The sequence below is a fragment of the Ranitomeya imitator genome, chromosome 9 (assembly GCF_032444005.1).
Source record: "Ranitomeya imitator isolate aRanImi1 chromosome 9, aRanImi1.pri, whole genome shotgun sequence".
NCBI classification, from domain to species: Eukaryota; Metazoa; Chordata; class Amphibia; order Anura; family Dendrobatidae; genus Ranitomeya; species Ranitomeya imitator.
Window position 1 is genome coordinate 8,260,499 of NC_091290.1, and position 20,882 is coordinate 8,281,380.

Consider the following 20,882-nt stretch of genomic DNA (forward strand, 5'->3'; position numbering starts at 1 on the left):
GTCAGGCTGCACTAGGTCCCATTTGGCCGCTGCCTTCAAGGCATCAGAGGTGTGAAATGTTTCCAATTCTGTGTCTTCCCAGGAAGGCCCCCTGGGGTCTGCAACCAGGAAAACTGCCTTTTCTCAGGGTAACATATTTTCACCTTGGTGAGACCTGCAGCCTAAAGACAGATGCTAGTTAACTGCTGGCCATACATATACATATTTCACTTCACTCCTTCTTCTCGCACTTTTTCCTGGCAGTTGCTGGTGACCTGTGGATGACCTGAAAGATAGGTAAGTACCATTCAAATCAAAACAGTAATAGAGAAGAGGGGGGAATGGGAGAGACCAATATGGAGGAATAAAGGGGGAAGAGGGGTACAAAAAAATCAACAGTAATTAAAATACAATGACTGGGCCTGTGCCCCTATGTGTCCCCCTATCTAAGTGCTTTGGGGGGCCTTTTCATTTACTTTTTTTGTGAGTCACTATGACGAAAAGAGCTACATTCTTAGCAAGTGTTTTATTTATTTTTTAACGGTGTTCGACAAATGGAATAAATAACATGTCAGTTTTATGGAGTAGGTTGCTCCAGATGTGGCAAAGCCAATTATGTGTACATTTCTTGTTTATTTTTTATTATTAATGGTGCGTTTTCAGTGGGGAAATGGCTTTCTGTGATTTGTGTGCACTTTTTTGTGTTTTTTTTTTTTTACATGTTTTATTTTACTTTTTTTGGTTTCTTTTCACTTTTGTACTTGGTCTCACTGTGGGACATGTATAATTTTTACTCTGATTGCTGCTCTCATACATTGCAGTACTTGTGTCCTGCAGTGCATGAGTCTGTCAGGGTCTCACTGACACAGCCTGTGAGTTCCAGCTTATAACATGGAAATATGCCGAACCCTAGGGTGTTTTCAGACTTATTTCCTTCTGTGGAAAAAAACTTGCATTTTACAGTAGCACCTAAGAGAATGAGATTTCTCTCAATCACACGTTGCATTTTTTTCTTCCGATTTTTTTTTTTATTTGAAGTTTGTCAATTCTTTCAGTTTTTTACCCATTCAACTGAATGAAAGAAAAAACAAAATGCTGCAAAAACATGAGTATTGTACGTAGCGTTTTTCCTGCTACCACTCTGGTTTTAAGGGTAGAATAAAATGGTGCAAAAATGCATCATGTGAACATACCCTTATCCTGGCTGTGTTCAAGCTGGAAATAAAATAGAACGTCCATAATAACATGGAGACATAATTCATTCTATGGGTTTCCACTTTCAGAATTACTAGGCAGCATCTATTTGTAGAGAGCCGTCCATGAAGATTATATCACAAGATTCAATCATGACATCACTGATTATCAGCTATTATAACATCACTCATTTTCGGCTATTATGACATCACTGATTGTCAGCTATTATGACATCACGGAACACAGACTATTTATAGAACTCGCACAGTGTCACGGGTGTCATTGTTTGACTCTATAGCTGGTGAACTGTGAGCACTTGCACTTACTTGCTATTGTTTGACTCTATAGCTGGTGGACTGTGCGCACTTGCACTTACTTGCTATTGTTTGACTCTATAGCTGGTGGACTGTGCGAACTTGCACTTACTCGCTATGGCTGACTATCTTCTAGATAAACTTCAGGTAGACGCACTATTGGAGATTTTTCACAACAATCAACCTACCAGCGCGCTTCTACCACCCGATGGCGTCCTCAGCTTCACTCACCGGCTGGTGATGGGGCTAGTAAGGGACTGCCTGACCAAATACTACCACGGTCATCTCACCTCAGAATATCTGAGCGATTTACCTCAGAACATCAGGACATCACTACAGCAGGTAAGTGGCGGACGCTCCGCACAAATCTTCTCCATAATAATAGATAATAATGGCGGGATAGAAGTTTCTTCTTTTCCTCCAATATAAAACACCACTAATCCCCAGATATGGCGTCATTGTATCTGCAGACAGAGGAGCAAATGTCACATAAAATGGCCGCCTTCATTGTGACCTCTCTCACCTCAGGATTTTCATTCTTATTTCTTTTCTTTTTTTATAGGCTGAAGCAAGATTTCAAAATGGCGATTTATCTTCTATTAAGGAACTCGCCCAAAAAGTCCTGTCTGTACTGGAAGGTCCGGCCCGCTCATCGGAACGCCTGGTAAGGAGCCGTCTTCTTCTCTGTCACACGTCCATGTTTTCTGATCTTCTCCAGATCACCAGTCAGATATCAGAAGAGCTTGTGTTCCATCTTACAGGCCTCCCTGTCAGCTCCGGGCAGGCACAGCAGATTTATGGCCGCTAGTCCCTAATGCTCCCTCCTCGCCTGTGATGGCAGTCTGTATTCTGCAGATGTAGTCACAGCTCGGTGGCGGGACGTCTGTATATCGGCCTCTGTCTATCACTAGGATTACAGGCCTCCCTGTCAGCTCCGGGCAGGCACAGCAGATTTATGGCCGCTAGTCCCTAATGCTCCCTCCTCGCCTGTGATGGCAGTCTGTATTCTGCAGATGTAGTCACAGCTCGGTGGCGGGACGTCTGTATATCGGCCTCTGTCTATCACTAGGATTACAGGCCTCCCTGTCAGCTCCGGGCAGGCACAGCAGATTTATGGCCGCTAGTCCCTAATGCTCCCTCCTCGCCTGTGATGGCGGTCTGTATTCTGCAGATGTAGTCACAGCTCGGTGGCGGGACGTCTGTATATCGGCCTCTGTCTATCACTAGGATTACAGGCCTCCCTGTCAGCTCCGGGCAGGCACAGCAGATTTATGGCCGCTAGTCCCTAATGCTCCCTCCTCGCCTGTGATGGCAGTCTGTATTCTGCAGATGTAGTCACAGCTCAGTGGCGGGACGTCTGTATATCGGCCTCTGTCTATCACTAGGATTACAGGCCTCCCTGTCAGCTCCGGGCAGGCACAGCAGATTTATGGCCGCTAGTCCCTAATGCTCCCTCCTCGCCTGTGATGGCAGTCTGTATTCTGCAGATGTAGTCACAGCTCGGTGGCGGGACGTCTGTATATCGGCCTCTGTCTATCACTAGGATTACAGGCCTCCCTGTCAGCTCCGGGCAGGCACAGCAGATTTATGGCCGCTAGTCCCTAATGCTCCCTCCTCGCCTGTGATGGCGGTCTGTATTCTGCAGATGTAGTCACAGCTCGGTAGCGGGACGTCTGTATATCGGCCTCTGTCTATCACTAGGATTACAGGCCTCCCTGTCAGCTCCGGGCAGGCACAGCAGATTTATGGCCGCTAGTCCCTAATGCTCCCTCCTCGCCTGTGATGGCGGTCTGTATTCTGCAGATGTAGTCACAGCTCAGTGGCGGGACGTCTGTATATCGGCCTCTGTCTATCACTAGGATTACAGGCCTCCCTGTCAGCTCCGGGCAGGCACAGCAGATTTATGGCCGCTAGTCCCTAATGCTCCCTCCTCGCCTGTGATGGCGGTCTGTATTCTGCAGATGTAGTCACAGCTCGGTGGCGGGACGTCTGTATATCGGCCTCTGTCTATCACTAGGATTACAGGCCTCCCTGTCAGCTCCGGGCAGGCACAGCAGATTTATGGCCGCTAGTCCCTAATGCTCCCTCCTCGCCTGTGATGGCAGTCTGTATTCTGCAGATGTAGTCACAGCTCGGTGGCGGGACGTCTGTATATCGGCCTCTGTCTATCACTAGGATTACAGGCCTCCCTGTCAGCTCCTGGCAGGCACAGCAGATTTATGGCCGCTAGTCCCTAATGCTCCCTCCTCGCCTGTGATGGCGGTCTGTATTCTGCAGATGTAGTCACAGCTCAGTGGCGGGACGTCTGTATATCGGCCTCTGTCTATCACTAGGATTACAGGCCTCCCTGTCAGCTCCGGGCAGGCACAGCAGATTTATGGCCGCTAGTTCCTAATGCTCCCTCCTCGCCTGTGATGGCAGTCTGTATTCTGCAGATGTAGTCACAGCTCAGTGGCGGGACGTCTGTATATCGGCCTCTGTCTATCACTCGGATTACAGGCGTCCCTGTCAGCTCCGGGCAGGCACAGCAGATTTATGGCCGCTAGTTCCTAATGCTCCCTCCTCGCCTGTGATGGCAGTCTGTATTCTGCAGATGTAGTCACAGCTCGGTGGCGGGACGTCTGTATATCGGCCTCTGTCTATCACTAGGATTACAGGCCTCCCTGTCAGCTCCGGGCAGGCACAGCAGATTTATGGCCGCTAGTCCCTAATGCTCCCTCCTCGCCTGTGATGGCAGTCTGTATTCTGCAGATGTAGTCACAGCTCGGTGGCGGGACGTCTGTATATCGGCCTCTGTCTATCACTAGGATTACAGGCGTCCCTGTCAGCTCCGGGCAGGCACAGCAGATTTATGGCCGCTAGTCCCTAATGCTCCCTCCTCGCCTGTGATGGCAGTCTGTATTCTGCAGATGTAGTCACAGCTCGGTGGCGGGACGTCTGTATATCGGCCTCTGTCTATCACTAGGATTACAGGCGTCCCTGTCAGCTCCGGGCAGGCACAGCAGATTTATGGCCGCTAGTTCCTAATGCTCCCTCCTCGCCTGTGATGGCAGTCTGTATTCTGCAGATGTAGTCACAGCTCGGTGGCGGGACGTCTGTATATCGGCCTCTGTCTATCACTCGGATTACAGGCGTCCTGCTTGTAATGGCTGCAGCTGAGATAATAGGCGATAGTACAGAAATGTCGTGTCTACAAGTCTCCTATACAGTATATTACTATGGACTTGTGGAGAGGAGCTGCAGTGTAAAGCAATTCCCTCTAATACTGTCAGGAATGAGGGACACGATGTCCCCATGATATAAGGAGCGCAGGTAACACGGCTCTGGGGTCACGGCGCAGAGAAGTTTTTACACTGAACATTTGATTTTTCAATCTTAATTTCTCTTAATCCACCTAAATGAGACAATGAGAAAACATGGCGCATTATCTGTATAGTTGTAAATGCAGGTTTTGTGTTCCCTGATTTATGGATTTGGTGATTTAGTGAAATCTTCCACATATTAAATCTATATATTCTAACTATTAGGAAACAGCAGAAGGCGACACCGAAGATGGGCAAAACCTACACCCGGAAATGATCCCTGACCCGAATACGAGTCAGCGGGATCTGAGCAGCGATCTGACCACAGGTAAGCCGATCACCCGACCTTCTAGAAGGGATCTCCAGATATTCTACAGGGGACAATGGCGGATTTACAGGGACCTGCCCGCACATGGTACATGGGAAGTGCTGCTCGGACTGGACAGCCCATTACCCTCTAATGAAATAATAATAATAATCTTTATTTTTAAAGATTTCCCTAATGAAAGGAGCCATTTTGTGTTTAGAAATCCAATATCTCAGTCAGGAGAATCTAACGTAGAAGCAATGCACCAAATTGGATGGAAGTGCACTGGGGGCGTGGCAGAAACCGTCTGAGTGCAGTGACCCGCCCTCGTGCACTTCCAGGCTAATCTGCATATTGCTGCTCAGCTTGAGCTCTCTCTTCCCATCACTCACATGTACAGTGAGGGCGATGTGCTCCTCATATTTACACCCCCCATATAATTAGTGATATCCCCATTTACAGACGGCCGTTATTTCTCCTGTAGATTGCTGTATTGTGTATGTAGGATTGATGTCGTCTAATACATTTTATTTCTTCATCATTTTATCACTGTTTTAGATCCAACTGTGCTGGCGATTCCTGACATTGGAATCTATGAGATCCCAGAGATCCAAGAACCTGCCGCTGTGAGTATCCTAGAGGGGATGTCTGTATATCACCAGATCATGGGGTGTGAATGACGCGTCCAGTATTAGCCCCATATAACCAGGGGACAGCTCTATTCTAAATGTAGATGATCCCAGCGTGTTAGATAATAGCACTTATACTACACGGAATCTGGCACCAGGTTACTGCTACCCATCTGAGAGCAGCATGATGTAGGGGCAGGGACCCTGATTCCAGCGATGTCGCCTACTTTACTGGGTGGAGTAGTTGGGATAAAATCACACTTTTCTGCTGCAGATCTAGCAGAGTTCTGAATGCTGAGCCCTGTATAAGCCTGCCCACACCATTGACTGGCAGCTTTCTGTGTACAGTACACTGTGAATAAGCAAAAATCCGCTAATCTGTGGTGGGGCAGGGTCACACAGAGCAAGAGGACTACCTGGCATAACAGAGACCTATAGTGATAATCTCTTGCTGATTAAACACTAATTGTAATAAAACAACACACGGACTAGTAAGTAACAAATCGCTGGAATTAGAATTTCAGCCCTTACATCATGCTGCTCTTAGACTACATATAAAAAAAAACTGCTGACAGAATTCCATTTAAGTTTTCATAAATGATCTACAATATTATTTAGCAGTGTGCAATGATTCTGGTGTATGGACTCTTCCCTTACCCCTTAAAGACCTATGAAGTGCTATGTCCATGACCTCCCCCATCTTATCCGGCATATGACAGCTGATCCAGTTCTATGCCCCTAACAGCCGTGGGTGGAATCGCAATCCACCTGCAGCTTTTAAATGACGCTGTCAAACTCCGACACTGGCATTAAACATGGCTGTGCAGGACCTGCGTCTTGGTTCTCGGCAGGAGACCCCTGGATTGTCATTGTCACACTGCTGTGAGCGCCCCCCGGTGGTCAGTGCACATAGCAGATGAGCATGTTTGCTGCACATAGCAGAGCTGAACCCCCGCCATGTGTAACACCAGTGATCGGATGATCGCAGCTTCTAGTCTCCCATGGACACTAATGAAGCAAGTAAAAAGTAGGAAATATATAAATATATAAAAGTCCAAATTATCCTCCTTTTGGCCCATTCGAAATAAAACAACAAAAAAATTACACATATTTGATGTCGCCACATTCGGAAACGCCTGATATATCAAAATATAAGAAGAATTAATATGATCGGTAAATGGCGTAACAAGCAAAAAATCAAAACGCCAGAATTATGCTTTTTTTGATCGCTGCTACATTGCAATAAAATGCAATAACGGGCGATCAAAACATCATATCTATCCAAAATTGGTATCAAACGTCAGATCAGCACGCAAAAAATAATCCCTCACCCAGATAAGGACAAATGGAGACGCTACGAGTCTCAGACAATGGCGCCATTTTTTTCTTTTATTTTTACAAGCTTTGGATTTTTTTCACCACTTAAATAAAAAAGAACCTGGACATGTTTGGTGTCTGTGAACTTGTAAAGACCTGGAGAATCACAATGGCCGGACAGTTTTAGCATTTAGCGAATGTGGTAATAAATAAATAAATAAATATACAATTGTTGAATTGCACTTTTTTTTCAATTTCGCCACACTTAGAATTTTTATCCGGCTTTTCAGTGAAAGATATAGTAAAAGCAATGGTGTAATTCAAACATAAAACTCGTCCCACAAATAAACAAGCCCTCACTTGGCCATATTGACAGAAAAATCAATGTATGGCTCTGGGAAGAAGGGGAACAAAAATGGAAGTAACCCTGCTCCTTAAGGGCAGTCTCACACGTCCAGATAATTCCGGAACCGGAAAAATCGGTACCGGAATTATCCGTGTCCGTGTGCCGGTGCATTTCTGTGGCACACATGCGGAACACGTGTGCCGCCTGTGTGCCCACTGGGTACCACACGCACCGTGCAGGAGACAGCGCTAACGTTTAGCGCTGTCCCCTGCATCTGGTGCTGAAGCCGCGATTCATATCTTCCCTGCAGCAGCGTTTGCTGTAGAGAAGATATGAATAATCGTGTTTAAAATAAAGATCCATGACCCCACCCCCTGTGCGCCCCCCCGCTGTTATTAAAATACTCACCCGGCTCCCTCACAGGCTGGCGCTGCTTCCTGTTCTGGCCGCACCTTCTACTGTATGAGCGGTCACGTGGGGCCGCTCATTTACAGTAATGAATATGCGGCTCCACCCCTATGGGAGGTGGAGCCGCATATTCATGATTGTAATGGGCGGCCCCACGTGACCGCTCATACAGGAGAAGGTGCGGCCAGAACAGGAAGCAGCGCCAGCCTGTGAGGGAGCCGGGTGAGTATTTTAATAACAGCGGGCGGGCGCACAGGGGGTGGGAGGGGTGTGGGGTCATGGATCTTTATTTTAAACACGATTATTCATATCTTCTCTACAGCAAACGCTGCTGCAGGGAAGATATGAATCGCGGCTTCAGCACCAGTGGGGGGGACAGCGCTTACAGTAGCGCTGTCTCCTGCACGGCACACGGCCTGCACACGGACAACGTCCGTGTGCGGTACGTGTTTTACACGGACCCGTTGACTTTAATGGGTCCGTGTAATCCGTGTGCTCCCATGAACACTGACATGTCTCCGTGTTTGGCAAACGGAGACACGGTCCGCAAAAAATCAATGACATCTGCACAGATGCATTGATTTCACTGTGTCTACGTGTGTCAGTGGCTCCGATACGTGAGGAAACTGTCACCTCACGTACCGGAGACACTGACGTGTGAAACCGGCCTAAGGGATTAAATAACATCGGTGTCTGCGGAGCGCTCTGCTTGTAGAGTCAGTCACTGTGAATCCGCTGGGACATAATATTGGAGGAAGACGTTTTGTATCTGGAGCTTTTTTCTTGAAGTTTTCTTATCTGAATATCATTTCGTATTTTTTATAGGGAGCGATTGAATCGTTGATCCCAGCGAGAATGCCGCATATAAGCGACTTTGAAACATCTAAACTGATCGGCGCTGGAGCTTTTGGGTGAGATTTCTGTTGGTATAATCCACATTGCTCGGGGTTCCCTATGACAACACTTCTGGCTCTGTGCTCTGCCGCTCAGCGTTATCATCGGGAAATGATCGGAGTCCACATCACCGTCCACATCCAATTCTCACTATTCAGCTCATTTCTATACAGTGGAGCGTACGGACCGAGAACAGGTCACACTGTAAGGACCTGTGCACACATCGCAGAATTCTCACATTTTTTTCTGTGTTTTTTTTCTGCTCATGATGCAGAAAAGTGAATGAGATTCCTGAAGTCTCGTGCACACGATGATTATCTTTCCCTTTAACTCTGCAGCAGGTCAATTCTTTCAGCATTTTTTCTGCAGATTTCACACATAATAATGAGTGGGAGAAAATCTGCAACAAAAATGCAGGTAAAAAATGTATCAAAAACGCGTCAAAAATGCGACTATTTGACGCATCGTTTTTCCTGCTTAGAAATGCAGATGTGGTGGAAACATTTCTGCTGCAAATACTTAATGTGGGCGCAAACCCTTAAGGAACGAGATTAATATAACATATTACAGTCACTTGTCCTGGACCCCATCGGTTTTTATGCTGCCGCCTCCACCAGAGCTTCCTCCTCAGCAGCAGGGGCGTAACAACTGCGGTCGCAGGGGTCGCGACTGCGACGGGGCCCACAGTGTATTCAGGGCCCGCCCAGTCCAGCAAACAAGTAGCAGGGGAAGGAGACAAGTCACGCACGCATCCTGCTGGCCACGCCCACAGCTTCCCCAGACTTTCAGCAGTGTGCGGCGAGTGGGCGTGTCCGTGAAGGACATGTGACCTAGCAGAAGGGCTGTGCGTGTCACTGACTGAAGCTGGAGAGATGGCAGGCATTAGCTGGTGATGTGCTGCTTACACCTGACACACACACACACACACACACACACACACACACACACACACACACACACACACACACACACACACACACACACACACACACACACACCTACCTGTTCTATGCGCACAGGACCTGTGATGAGGTCACAGGAGAGGAGGAGTCAGGGGTCACATGATCAGTGGCCTCAGTGTATGCACTATGCAGGACTCTGCTGTGCTTGATTGTCATGGTGCTGAATGAGGGGATGTTTATGTAACAGAGCCGTGTGTGTACAAGGTGTTCAGAGCGGAGCCGTGTATGTATGTAGTGGAGCAAGGTGTACGGAGCGGAGTCAGGTGTGTACAAAGCTGAGCCGTGGGTGAAAGAGGTGAGCGGATTCGTGTATGTATGGGGTGTATGGAGTGGTGCTGCGTGTGTAAGAGGTGTATGGAGCGGAGCCGCGTGTGTAAGAGGTGTATGGAGCGGAGCCGCGTGTGTACAAGGTGTACGGAGCAGAGCCGCGTGTGTACAAGGTGTACGGAGCAGAGCCGCGTGTGTACAAGGTGTACGGAGCAGAGCCGCGTGTGTACAAGGTGTACGGAGCAGAGCCGCGTGTGTACAAGGTGTAGGGAGCAGAGCCGCGTGTGTACAAGGTGTAGGGAGCGGAGCCGTGTGTGTACAAGGTGTACGGAGCGGAGCCGTGTGTGTACGGGTTCTCGGAGCGAAGCCGTGTGTGTACGGGCTGTACACGGCTGTGGGCAGAGCCCAGCATGTGCACTGTGGGGGAGTATTGCGTGTACTTGCCAGTGTCAGAATATGCAGTGCGCATGCTCCAGAGCCAACCAGTACACCCAATACACCCCCACACTGCACAGGTCTGGAAATGACGCACTGCAGCGTCATACCAGGAAGAAACAGCACACAGAGTTCAAACGCCGGGAGTGCGCTTGGAATTAGAGCGAGGGAGGACATATTACTATAGGGACATGTTAGTTATAAAATCATTTTTCTCAGCGAGTACAGGGCAGTATTAGGTCAGACTACACAACATTGCAACACGACTATAGTGTGCGAAATGAATAGGGAAAATGTGAATTTCGGTGGGAAATATTTTGGCGCGGGGGGGCCCCATTTGAAAGTTCGCATCGGGGCCCCTCACTTTGTAGTTACGCCACTGCTCAGCAGACTTTGGTTTTTGGGTTCCATTATGGAGCTGATAAGAGTAATCGGCTGCACACGGTCACGGGAGGACTGACACGATATTAACGTCAATGACATCTGCACCCTCCACCATGACCCCGTGAGTCCAATCACTGCCTCAGCACCAAAAAGGGGCGCCAGAGCAACCAAAGCCTGGCCCGGAGGATGGAGACCTGCAGGGATGGACAGGTGGGAGCCTCGGACAGGTGGGTAGAATGGGCTCCATTATTATTTCACTACTTCCATCCCCTCCATTTATTATGCCTTAGGCCGGGGTCACACTTGTGAGTACAATGTGAGAAACTCACCCCAATACCTGGCACTGCCGCCTGCACTCGGGACATAGAAATACATGCAGTCGCACACTCCGCTCCCGAGTGCTGGCGGCAGTGCCGGGTATTGGGGCGAGAGATTCGCATTGCACTCACAAGTGTGACCCCGGCCTTAGGGATTGAGAGGAGCAGAATAAACTTCTTACAGCAATCGGAGGAATTTCAATTTGGACTAAATTTTACTTGGACAGAATCGGATCTTCTGGTCAATTATAGCGAATCTTCCCAAGAAGATTCTCTCCTGTCTAATATGACGTGTGAGGGCTCCGGCAGACATGGCATTGTGCAGATCTCCATAGCTGATCTATGCAGTGCCATATTATTCATTTCTAGAATTGTATCTCCAGTGACGGACGGACTTCAAGAAATTAGTACAGAAGATCATATAATGACTTCTCTAGATGGACTGTTAATAAGGATTGATTATTTACCATGGATTGTGCTTTTCTCCAGCTCCGTCTACTTAGTGCGCCATAAAGACTTACATCAGACCTTTGCAATGAAGAAAATGGTCAAGCGGAACCTGGAAGCTCTAGAAAAGGTGGAATTGACTTATCTGGAAAGGGACATCCTAACATTCTGTGATTGTCCCTTTGTGGCCTCCATGCTCTGCTCCTTTCCATCTACATATCACCTCTGTATGGTCATGGAGTATGCGGAAGGTAGGACATGTGTATTCTATTATCATATCATTAGGACTCGTCCAGGTGGTTGGTTCCATCACCACAGAGCATTTACTATAGGTTATATATGACCTCCATGCCCAGAAATTAATTGTTCTGTGAGCAGGGGTACTATGGGGCCCATGAGCACTAGGGGGCCCAGCATCACTTGGCATTGGGCCACATCACTCCTCCTGTCATCACAATTTCAGCATGGCCGCATCCTCAGAATGTGAACACAGCTGAACAGAATGGGGCATCAGGAAGCCGAAAGCCCCCGGTCCACCATTCAGCCCGTGGTCGTGAGACTGTGGTCTGAGACTCCGTACACCGAAGGAGCCAAGTAGTCACAGCACCGCGCCTGTAGTGTGGAGTCTCAGCACTCACACCAGACTGACCAGAGCAGCACGCCGTGGCCATGGGAATAGTGCTTTATTTATTGTCAGCATCTGTAGGGGCCATAATACTGATCGGGTGGCTGCGGGGGACATAGTACTGTGTGCGAGGCAATGGGAGCCTGCTAATACCCCCAGATTGACTTGTCGAATGCCCCTGCACAGAGTGGGGTCTTCATACTGAGTAGTGTGCTGTGGGGGTCCTCATTCTGTGTTAGGGTCCAGATTATGTGTGAGGAGCTGTTAGGGCCATTATACTAAGTGACGACATGTGGGGGCCATTATATTGTGTGAGAGTCTGTTTGGGACATTATGCTGAGTATAGGGACTGTGGGCTCCATCATACTGAGTGGGGGCATCATACTGACACCGTATATGTGGGGTGATACTGTAGGGAGGAGGATTCACTGGGGTAACTGTTGTGAGTTCCGTTCTGGAGCTCCCTCCTGTGGTTGCTAATGGTGTGTTTGCGAGTTCTGCCCTTGGGCTCCCTCTGGTGGTTTCGAGTGGAACTGCTGCTCCGTTACGTAGCTATAGCACCTGCATTCACTAATCGCCTTGCCTGGGTTTGTTATTTAAACCTGCTCTGGGCTTTAGTCCATGCCTGCTGTCAATGTTCTTGGTTGGATTTGATTCTTCCCTTGGATTTCTCATATGGCCAGTCCTTGTCTGCAAAAGATAAGTTTTGCTAGTTTGTGTGTCCATTTGTTTGGACTCTATTGCTTTGCATTTTGTCTCCTTTGTCCAGCTTGTCACTATGTCTTATTTAGGCTAGCTGGAAGCTCTGGGAAAGCAGATTTGCCCCTCCACACCGTGAGTCGGTGTGGAGTTCATTTTTGTAAACTCTGCGTGGATTTTGTAGTTGTTAATACTGACCGCACAGTATCCTTTGCTCTCTGTCTATCTAGTTTAGTATTGGCCTCCCCTTTGCTGAATTCTAATTTCATTTCTGTGTTCGTCATTTCCCTCTCCTTTCACAGTCAATATTTGTGGGGGGCTGTCTTTCCTTTTGGGGGTTTCTCTGAGGCAAGATAGCTTTCTATTTCCTTCTTTAGGGGTAGTTATATCTTACGCTTTGACGAGGTGTCTAGGGAGTGTCAGGAACATCCCACGGCTATTTCCAGTTGTGTTGTTAGGATTAGGGACTGCGGTCAGTAGAGATACCACCTTCTCAGAGCTCATTCCATGTTGCGTTTTAGCCACCAGGTCATTTCAGTGTGGCCTCTTAACCACCAGGTCATAACAGGGAACCATACTCACTGTGTTTGGGTTGGGGCACGCTTGACGGTATCATACTTTAAAATGGCCATAAAAAGTATATTGCTGGTGAGAACACTAAGGGGCTTCAATGGATGGATGGATAGAAGGATGGATAGATAGATAGTATCTTCAGCTTTATGTTCTTAGTTACATGGACCACATTTCACCACTGCTTTAGTCTAATATTATGTGCACTATTAATTATATCTGTATATATTCTCTCCTGCCAAATATCTCAGCTCACTTCCCATTATACATCATGGTGATCTGCTTTATAAACCCCTCACCGGTCATATTTCTTTTTTTCAACAGGTGGAAACTGTCAGACCCTATTAGACACCAGGGGTCCTTTATCTGTCCCCTTGGCCCGCTTGTACTTTGCAGAAGCGGTTCTGGCCGTAGAATACTTGCACAGCTATGGTGTGGTCCACAGAGACCTGAAGCCAGAGAAGTAAGTGCCCCCTGTAGTATCATAAAGGAAGTTATCATTTAGCATCAGATAGTCTACAAGGTTAAAACCATCTTTTCTTCCACAGCCTCCTGATAACATCTGCTGGACACATTAAAGTTACTGACTTTGGTCTTTCAAAACTTGGTGTCATGATACCAAAAAACTACATCTACAATCAATCAGCACAGGAGATCAGTAGAGAGTTCCGGGACCATGAGGTGGGCATCACTTACAGAAACGCAGCTTGTTCTTTACTAATCTCATCACACTGTTTCTTCTCTGCATTCTTCATTTCTAGAGATCTTTGCCGCTAATATTTTACCTTCTGTCACTGTGTTTTTATGGTGAGAACTTGTCATAATAATGGAATGATCAATCTCATCTCTTTCTTCTGTTGGTTTCCAGGTCTACGGCTCCCCACATTATATAGCCCCAGAGGTCATCCTGAAGAAAGGCTATGGAAGACCTGTTGACTGGTGGGCAATGGGGATCATACTACATCAATTCCTTTTGGGCTCTGTACCATTTGATGGGAAAACCCTAACTGAGATTGAAGAAAATATTGTCGGTGGTAAGTGGAATAATCCAATCATTGCTTTGGTCAATTGGTAAACATGTGTTTACCTATTTCATTAGCTTTATCTTACAGTCCAATAAAGATTTTTCATTTTCTGTAATTTTCTATATCACAGGACACCTATGTTGGGATCGTGAACCCGTTCCTCGCTTTGATGCTCGGTGCCTCATCACTGGACTGCTGAGAAAAAATCCTGAACGAAGACTTGGGACAGGTGACAATTTGCTTTTTACACATAGGACATATCTCTCATGTCTATGAGAATCAGTCCTTCTCTATCAGCTCATCCATTTCTAATTCTTCATAATATGACTTTCAGTAAATTTCCTTCATGTTTGCTCAGAAACGTCATTAGTTCAGATTAAGTTAAACAGTTCAGATATGGAACAGTCTCTGACAATATCTGCAACACTTTTTTGTTTTGTATTTTCCAGCAGGAACATTTGAGATCAAGGGTAATCCATTCCTGATTGGCTTATGCTTTAAAAACCTTCTAAGTCAGAAGCCGAAGTATGTTCCTCAGGTTGCATCAAACGTGGACACAAGCTTCTCTATCAGTAAGTAGAAGACGTCATCTAGACTCAGCAGCTGCTTGTCTCATCTACCATAGTTTGAGACAATCGGTTCCCATTAATATTACGGTTAAATGGTGACTGTTATATTGACCCCCTATAATAATACTTCATTATCTTTGTCTTGTAGATGAGGACAATGAGAGCTCTAACTACCAAAATTTTACATCATCTTCTGAATGGCTTTCTATTGTAAGTATGAGAACAACCAATATTAAAAAAATTTAAAAATACATCTAAAAGTAAGAAAAAAAAGTATTTCATATCTTCTTGTTGTCCGCATTTAGCTCTGTACCACCGCTACCAGGAGGATGAATAATGAGGATCCCAAGTCACCTGAAGAATTTACCCAAGCATCCTGCACAAATATCTTAGAAATGTGAGTAGACTATAGGGTCATTACTTGCAGCTCCAGGCTGATATATGTGTACAACTCCAAATATAGGACATAAGTACCATAATATCAATTACAGCATCCATCGCCCCATGATTAGCAGTCATTAGGCTTCAGAAACTGCTGATGGTAACATCCTATAACTGCAGCCAGTCATGGACTTTTAGTGCTGCCAACACTGTAGGAGATGTAGTAATACATGCCAGCCATTCGTTGTAGTTGTTTTTCGCTCTGCTCTATAAAAGGTAGATTTAAGCAGGAAACCTTCCCCACTATAACTCTCATATGTCCAAGCCTTATAGTTGCTGTTAAACTACTGAGGTAACCCCTTTTATACTGCATTTACTTGTGAGTTACACGTTTTTCTTCTTCCAAACAGGCAGAAAGAATCTTTTCCTGCATCTATTAGAGATGATGATATTACCAGTTTGCCATGCTCGCCCCCATTGTCAGGTATGTATATGTCTACAGCACTACAAAGGAGAATGTTGACTTCATCTCAAATATTTCCACATGATTTTTCTGTCATTGGTCTCCTATGCTGTCCATGTTTCATGGATCCCAATTATGTTGCCCATAGACTCATACATTTCGCTAATTTTGTAGTTTTCCCAGATTACCAGATCATTCATCTGGAGCAGATGTTATCTGTCAGTGATGGGATTGTTGCATGTATTCATTCATTTTGTCACGGCCTTAGGGTTAGTCATTCAGGGATCTGAATGAACAGAAAGTTGGGATTAATGGGATTGAGCCTATTGGCCAAGCTAAAACCCGAAATCCATAAGAAAAACCTTGACACCTGAAATTTTATTTATGTAGCAGATCCTAAAAGAGTATTCTGTTACTAAGAGTTTGTTTTTACTTTCTGATCAGAAAATGAAGCTCACGAGGAAATAGAGCAACAAAACTCCGACAATGAAGAAATGGGGGAAAAGAGAGAAGGTAAGTGTGAGAATCAGCTGTATGTTGTGTGATGTCAGTGAGAATAATTCATGTGGGGCAGATGACCGGTCAGTGATGGGATATGTATGATGGCGGACAATGACCCCTGATCTCTGTATAAGATTTCTCTGCCGTTCCGCCACAGTGACCGCACAATAGTATCATGTAATAAGTCGTCGCTTTACTTACATTATAGATACAAAGCAGATTCTATAAGAATACATTGTTACTAAGAGATTTCTTTACTTTCTGATCAGAAATTCCAGCTCCTGAGGAAAGGAAATCTTCAATTTATGTGAACGAAGAGCAACAAAGCTCAGACAATGAAGAAATGGGGGAAACGAGACGAGGTAAGTGCGAGAATCAGCTCAATGTTGTGTGATGTCAGTGAGAAGAATTCATGTGGAGCAGATGTTAGTAGAGATGGGCGGACGGGTGGATGTTCGGGTCTCTGGGTTTCAGCCAAACTTTATAAAAAAGTTCAGTTTAGTGCCAGAATAGTACCCGAACGTGATCCTGAACCCGGATGGTTCGAAACCCATTCACGTGAATGGGAGGCCCAAAAATCCCGCGGTTCCCATGCCGTCCTCTGTGTGACAGTATGGGAAACACTGGCTCTGACTGGCGGCAATCATACTGAAGTCACCGCCAGTCAGAGCCCAGAGCATTGCTGACCGCTGTGGGTTCCCACGCTGTCACACAGGACAACATGCGAGTGTGCGTCTGTTACTGGCGGTGAAAAGATTACCGTCGGTCAGGTGTCAGCTGATAACTACTACTGTCATCAGCGTTGCCTGATCTCGCTGATAGCAGCAATAGCAGGCATTGCTGATGATAGTATTCACCAGCCGGTGCCTGTACCAGCCAGAACACAATGACAGTAGCATGTGAATCCCGCTGCTGGCTGAGACGAGCGCTGACATTAGTAACCTTATCCAGGATCATTGTGGGACATGGAATCGGTTTACAGTGGATCCCTTTGGATTATTTTTTTAAAAGGTAAAAAATGGGTAAAAGACGGTTGGCGAGTGCTTCTTACAATTAAATAACTTTTCATCTAATAGATGCATCTTTTTTGGGGCAGTTGTGGGATTCTTTTTTTTAGGCTGGGGAGGGCCAAATATCCATGGACTTTCCCAGCCTGAGAACACTAGCCCTCAGCTGTCTGCTTTACATTGGCTGGCTGTCAAATATAGGGGTGACCTCACACCGTTTAAAAAAAAGAAGATATATACTGTATATTTAAATAATTAAAACAAAGCGTTGGGGGGGGGGGAGTGGGCGACAATCATAAATGATCCCTGATCTCTTTATGTATAAGATTTCTCTGCCGTTTGGCCACAGTGACCGCACAATAGTATCATGTAATAAGTCGTCCCTTTACTTATGTTATAGATACAAAGCAGATTCTATAAGAATACATTGTTACTGATTTTTTTTTACATTCTGGTCAGAAATTCCAGTTCACGAGGACATAAAGTCTTCGATACCTTTGAGTACAACGCAACAAAACCCAGAAAATGAAGAAAAGAAGGAAAAGAGACGACGTAAGTTTGAGAATCGGCTCAATGTTGTGTGATATCAATGAAAAGAATTCATGTGTAGAAGATATTATCTGTCAGTGATGGGGTTGTCCCATGTATGATGGCTGACAGTGACCCCTGACCTCTGTATAGTAAGATTCCGCTGCCGTTCGGCCGCAGTGACCGCACAGTAGTATCATGTAATATGGAGTCCCGTCACTTACATTATATTTGCTTCTCTTCTCACAGGTTCCCGCCTCCGCCGGTTCTTATCATCCTGCCGGCGTAGATTATCCAGGGCTGCTCGCGCATTTACATGTTGTTGCAGTTGCCCCAGCACCATCTAAAAGACTGGAAACCTCCACATCTAGCGCCCTGAAGTCCAGCAGATCCATTACTGCTGGACCCGTATAGAAGGATCTTCACCATCTACCTGTGGCCTTCTGAGGTTACATCTTTACCTGTCACCAGGCGCCGCGGTATTCATACTGCTCACCAGACTTGGCTTTTATTGATCACCTGGTACCTGACCCCGGCTTTGTTGCTGACTATGATTTCGTCTATTGATACCCGGACATGTTCTGCCTCTGTCACCAGGCGCCGCGGTATTCATACTGCTCGCCAGACTTGGCTTTTACTGATCACCTGGTACCTGACCCCGGCTTTGTTCCTGACTATGATTTCGTCTATTGATACCCGGACATGTTTTGCCTCTGTCACCAGGCGCCGCGGTATTCATACTGCTCGCCAGACTTGGCTTTTACTGATCACCTGGTACCTGACCCCGGCTTTGTTCCTGACTATGATTTTGTCTATTGATACCCGGACATGTTTTGCCTCAGTCATCAGGCGCCGCGGTATTCATACTGCTCGCCAGACTTGGCTTTTACAGATCACCTGGTACCTGACCCCGGCTTTGTTCCTGACTATGATTTTGTCTATTGATACCCGGACATGTTTTGCCTCAGTCATCAGGCGCCGCGGTATTCATACTGCTCGCCAGACTTGGCTTTTACTGATCACCTGGTACCTGACCCCGGCTTTGTTCCTGACTATGATTTTGTCTATTGATACCCGGACATGTTCTGCCTCTGTCACCAGGCGCCGCGGTATTCATACTGCTCGCCAGACTTGGCTTTTACTGATCACCTGGTACCTGACCCCGGCTTTGTTCCTGACTATGATTTTGTCTATTGTTAATGTTCCTGGATTTGTTAATCCCTTAACCTTTTATTCTGAATTTGTTAATCCCTTAACCTTTTATTCTATTAATAAAAATAAATAACTAAAAGCCGTTTCTGTTGCTCTGATTCCTTTTCATCTTGAATTCACAACTAATTGTAAGTCACTAATTGCTCTTCTTGTCACTAAATGCATTTGTCATTATCCTGAATGCAGCAGTCAGGCTCATATTTCTGTCCAGCAGCTACACCGATGCCGCCACCCAGTACCAGTCATTGCACTCTCCCACAAAGCTCTCCACAGTGCTGCACTGTCCTATAACTCCTCCCATTTGTCACTCTACTACCATATCTACACTTTAACGAGCTTAGACTAGCATACTCAATAATCAGGTTCTCCCACGTCCATGACTTTTTCTGTGCTGCATCAGCTCTCGGGAGGGCACTACTTCAGACAATCAGGTTCATTCCCACGGTCCATGGATTTAAGTGTGCACTAAATGCAGATCATTTTTGGCAGGACTATTAAGTCATCTCAGTAATCTAAGTTTTGCCCACTGCACTCAATATCTGCACATAGACTTTGGCTAGTGACATGTTGATGCAGTCTTAAAGGGAACCTGTCAGCAGGATTGTGCACAGTAAACTACAGACAGTGTCAGGTTGGCGCCGTTATACTGATTAAAAGGATAGTACTTTGCTTGGCCCTCATCAGGGTAGAGAAGTACGCCTGCGCAGGAGCGCTATGTCGAGGAGACTGTGTGAATGATGTAGGGATGCGTTATCCACATGTCATCCACCTAGCATATTAACCTGTCTGGCGATTTGGTGCTGATCACAGTCTTAAAGGGAACCGGTCACCAGTTTTTTTGCCTATCAACTAAAAATATCATCTAATAGAGTGTGAGCTATACATTTCCCAACTACTTGTGAAACCCCCCGACTCCCCATGAATCCCCCATAAGGATGGTGACAGGTTCCCTTTAATATCTGTTTTTCCATGTGAAGTAAATCATGTGAGTAATGAGGTAAGGGCTCGTGCCCACTTGTGATGAAATTGTATGCATTCAATTGATAAAAAAATTCAGACTGAATTCGGACCAATGTTAATCTACGATGGTGTGCTCATCTGCGGGTTTTTTTCCAGCTCGGATCAGATCACAATCGGGCTGGAAAAAAAAAATCTCAGGATGCTGCGACTGTAATCATAAAACGGATCGCATCCTGCAATAGAAGTCAATGGGTGCGAGAAAAAAAAATTGCATAGCACTCGCACCATGCTAGTGCTGTCCAATTTTTACGCATCGGTGTCCTTTGAAAAGCCGGCAATTTATATGTGGCTACTGTAAAAATCACACTGACAGGTTATAAAAGAAAGAACAGATCTATATGTGGCACCTCAGGAGTTTGGGTACCACAGTGGTGCTGCCTTCCTCTAGGGGACAAGTGGGATCCCTTTTCCAGGTAAATCTTACACACAACACATTCTTAATCCAGGCCAGAAGGGGGAGCTCAAAACCCAGTTTCAGGGGAACTTCCCTATTTTACATCCTGGTCTGGAGGAGTCAGTTCAGTCGGTGTGAGACAAGAGAAAGGAAAGGAGCTCAGAGGAGAGATTAGGAGCTCAAGAAGGCAGCGATTGGGCCTCCTGTGAGCCAGAGCGCAGAAACCGGGCACTGTGAACCCGAGATTGTGGATAATTGCAAGGTCCACAGTAGAACGGAGGGCATAGGACTATACGTAAATTGCCCATACTAAACCTGAGGTACAGCAGCAGTTAGAGCCTGGAGTCACCGTGTCAGAGACCCCAAGAGAACAGCTCAAGCTGCCT

At 46.3% G+C, this 20,882-nt stretch overlaps 1 protein-coding gene across 1 annotated transcript; it reads left to right on the forward strand.

Moving 5' to 3' along the window:
* The first annotated feature begins 1,468 nt into the window (after nt 1-1,468).
* LOC138649837 (microtubule-associated serine/threonine-protein kinase 4-like) lies at nt 1,469-19,161 on the forward strand. Its single transcript, XM_069740552.1, has 18 exons — nt 1,469-1,829; nt 2,050-2,151; nt 5,015-5,117; nt 5,655-5,722; nt 8,622-8,707; nt 11,545-11,753; nt 13,721-13,859; nt 13,945-14,077; nt 14,265-14,430; nt 14,552-14,650; nt 14,871-14,993; nt 15,139-15,200; nt 15,296-15,387; nt 15,782-15,855; nt 16,279-16,347; nt 16,605-16,697; nt 17,802-17,894; nt 18,120-19,161. The coding sequence occupies exons 1-18, from the start codon at nt 1,605-1,607 to the stop codon at nt 18,215-18,217; spliced, it is 2,034 nt and encodes a 677-aa protein (XP_069596653.1). The 5' UTR covers nt 1,469-1,604; the 3' UTR covers nt 18,218-19,161.
* Nucleotides 19,162-20,882: the final 1,721 nt, after the last annotated feature.

Excerpts from the sequence above, each read along its gene's own strand:
- LOC138649837 (XM_069740552.1), top strand. The coding sequence starts at position 1,605 with ATGGCTGACTATCTTCTAGATAAACTTCAGGTAGACGCACTATTGGAG. Across the intron at positions 5,723-8,621 it reads AGATCCAAGAACCTGCCGCT|GGAGCGATTGAATCGTTGAT; the intron begins GTGAGTATCCTA and ends TATTTTTTATAG. Across the intron at positions 14,431-14,551 it reads TGAAGAAAATATTGTCGGTG|GACACCTATGTTGGGATCGT; the intron begins GTAAGTGGAATA and ends TCTATATCACAG.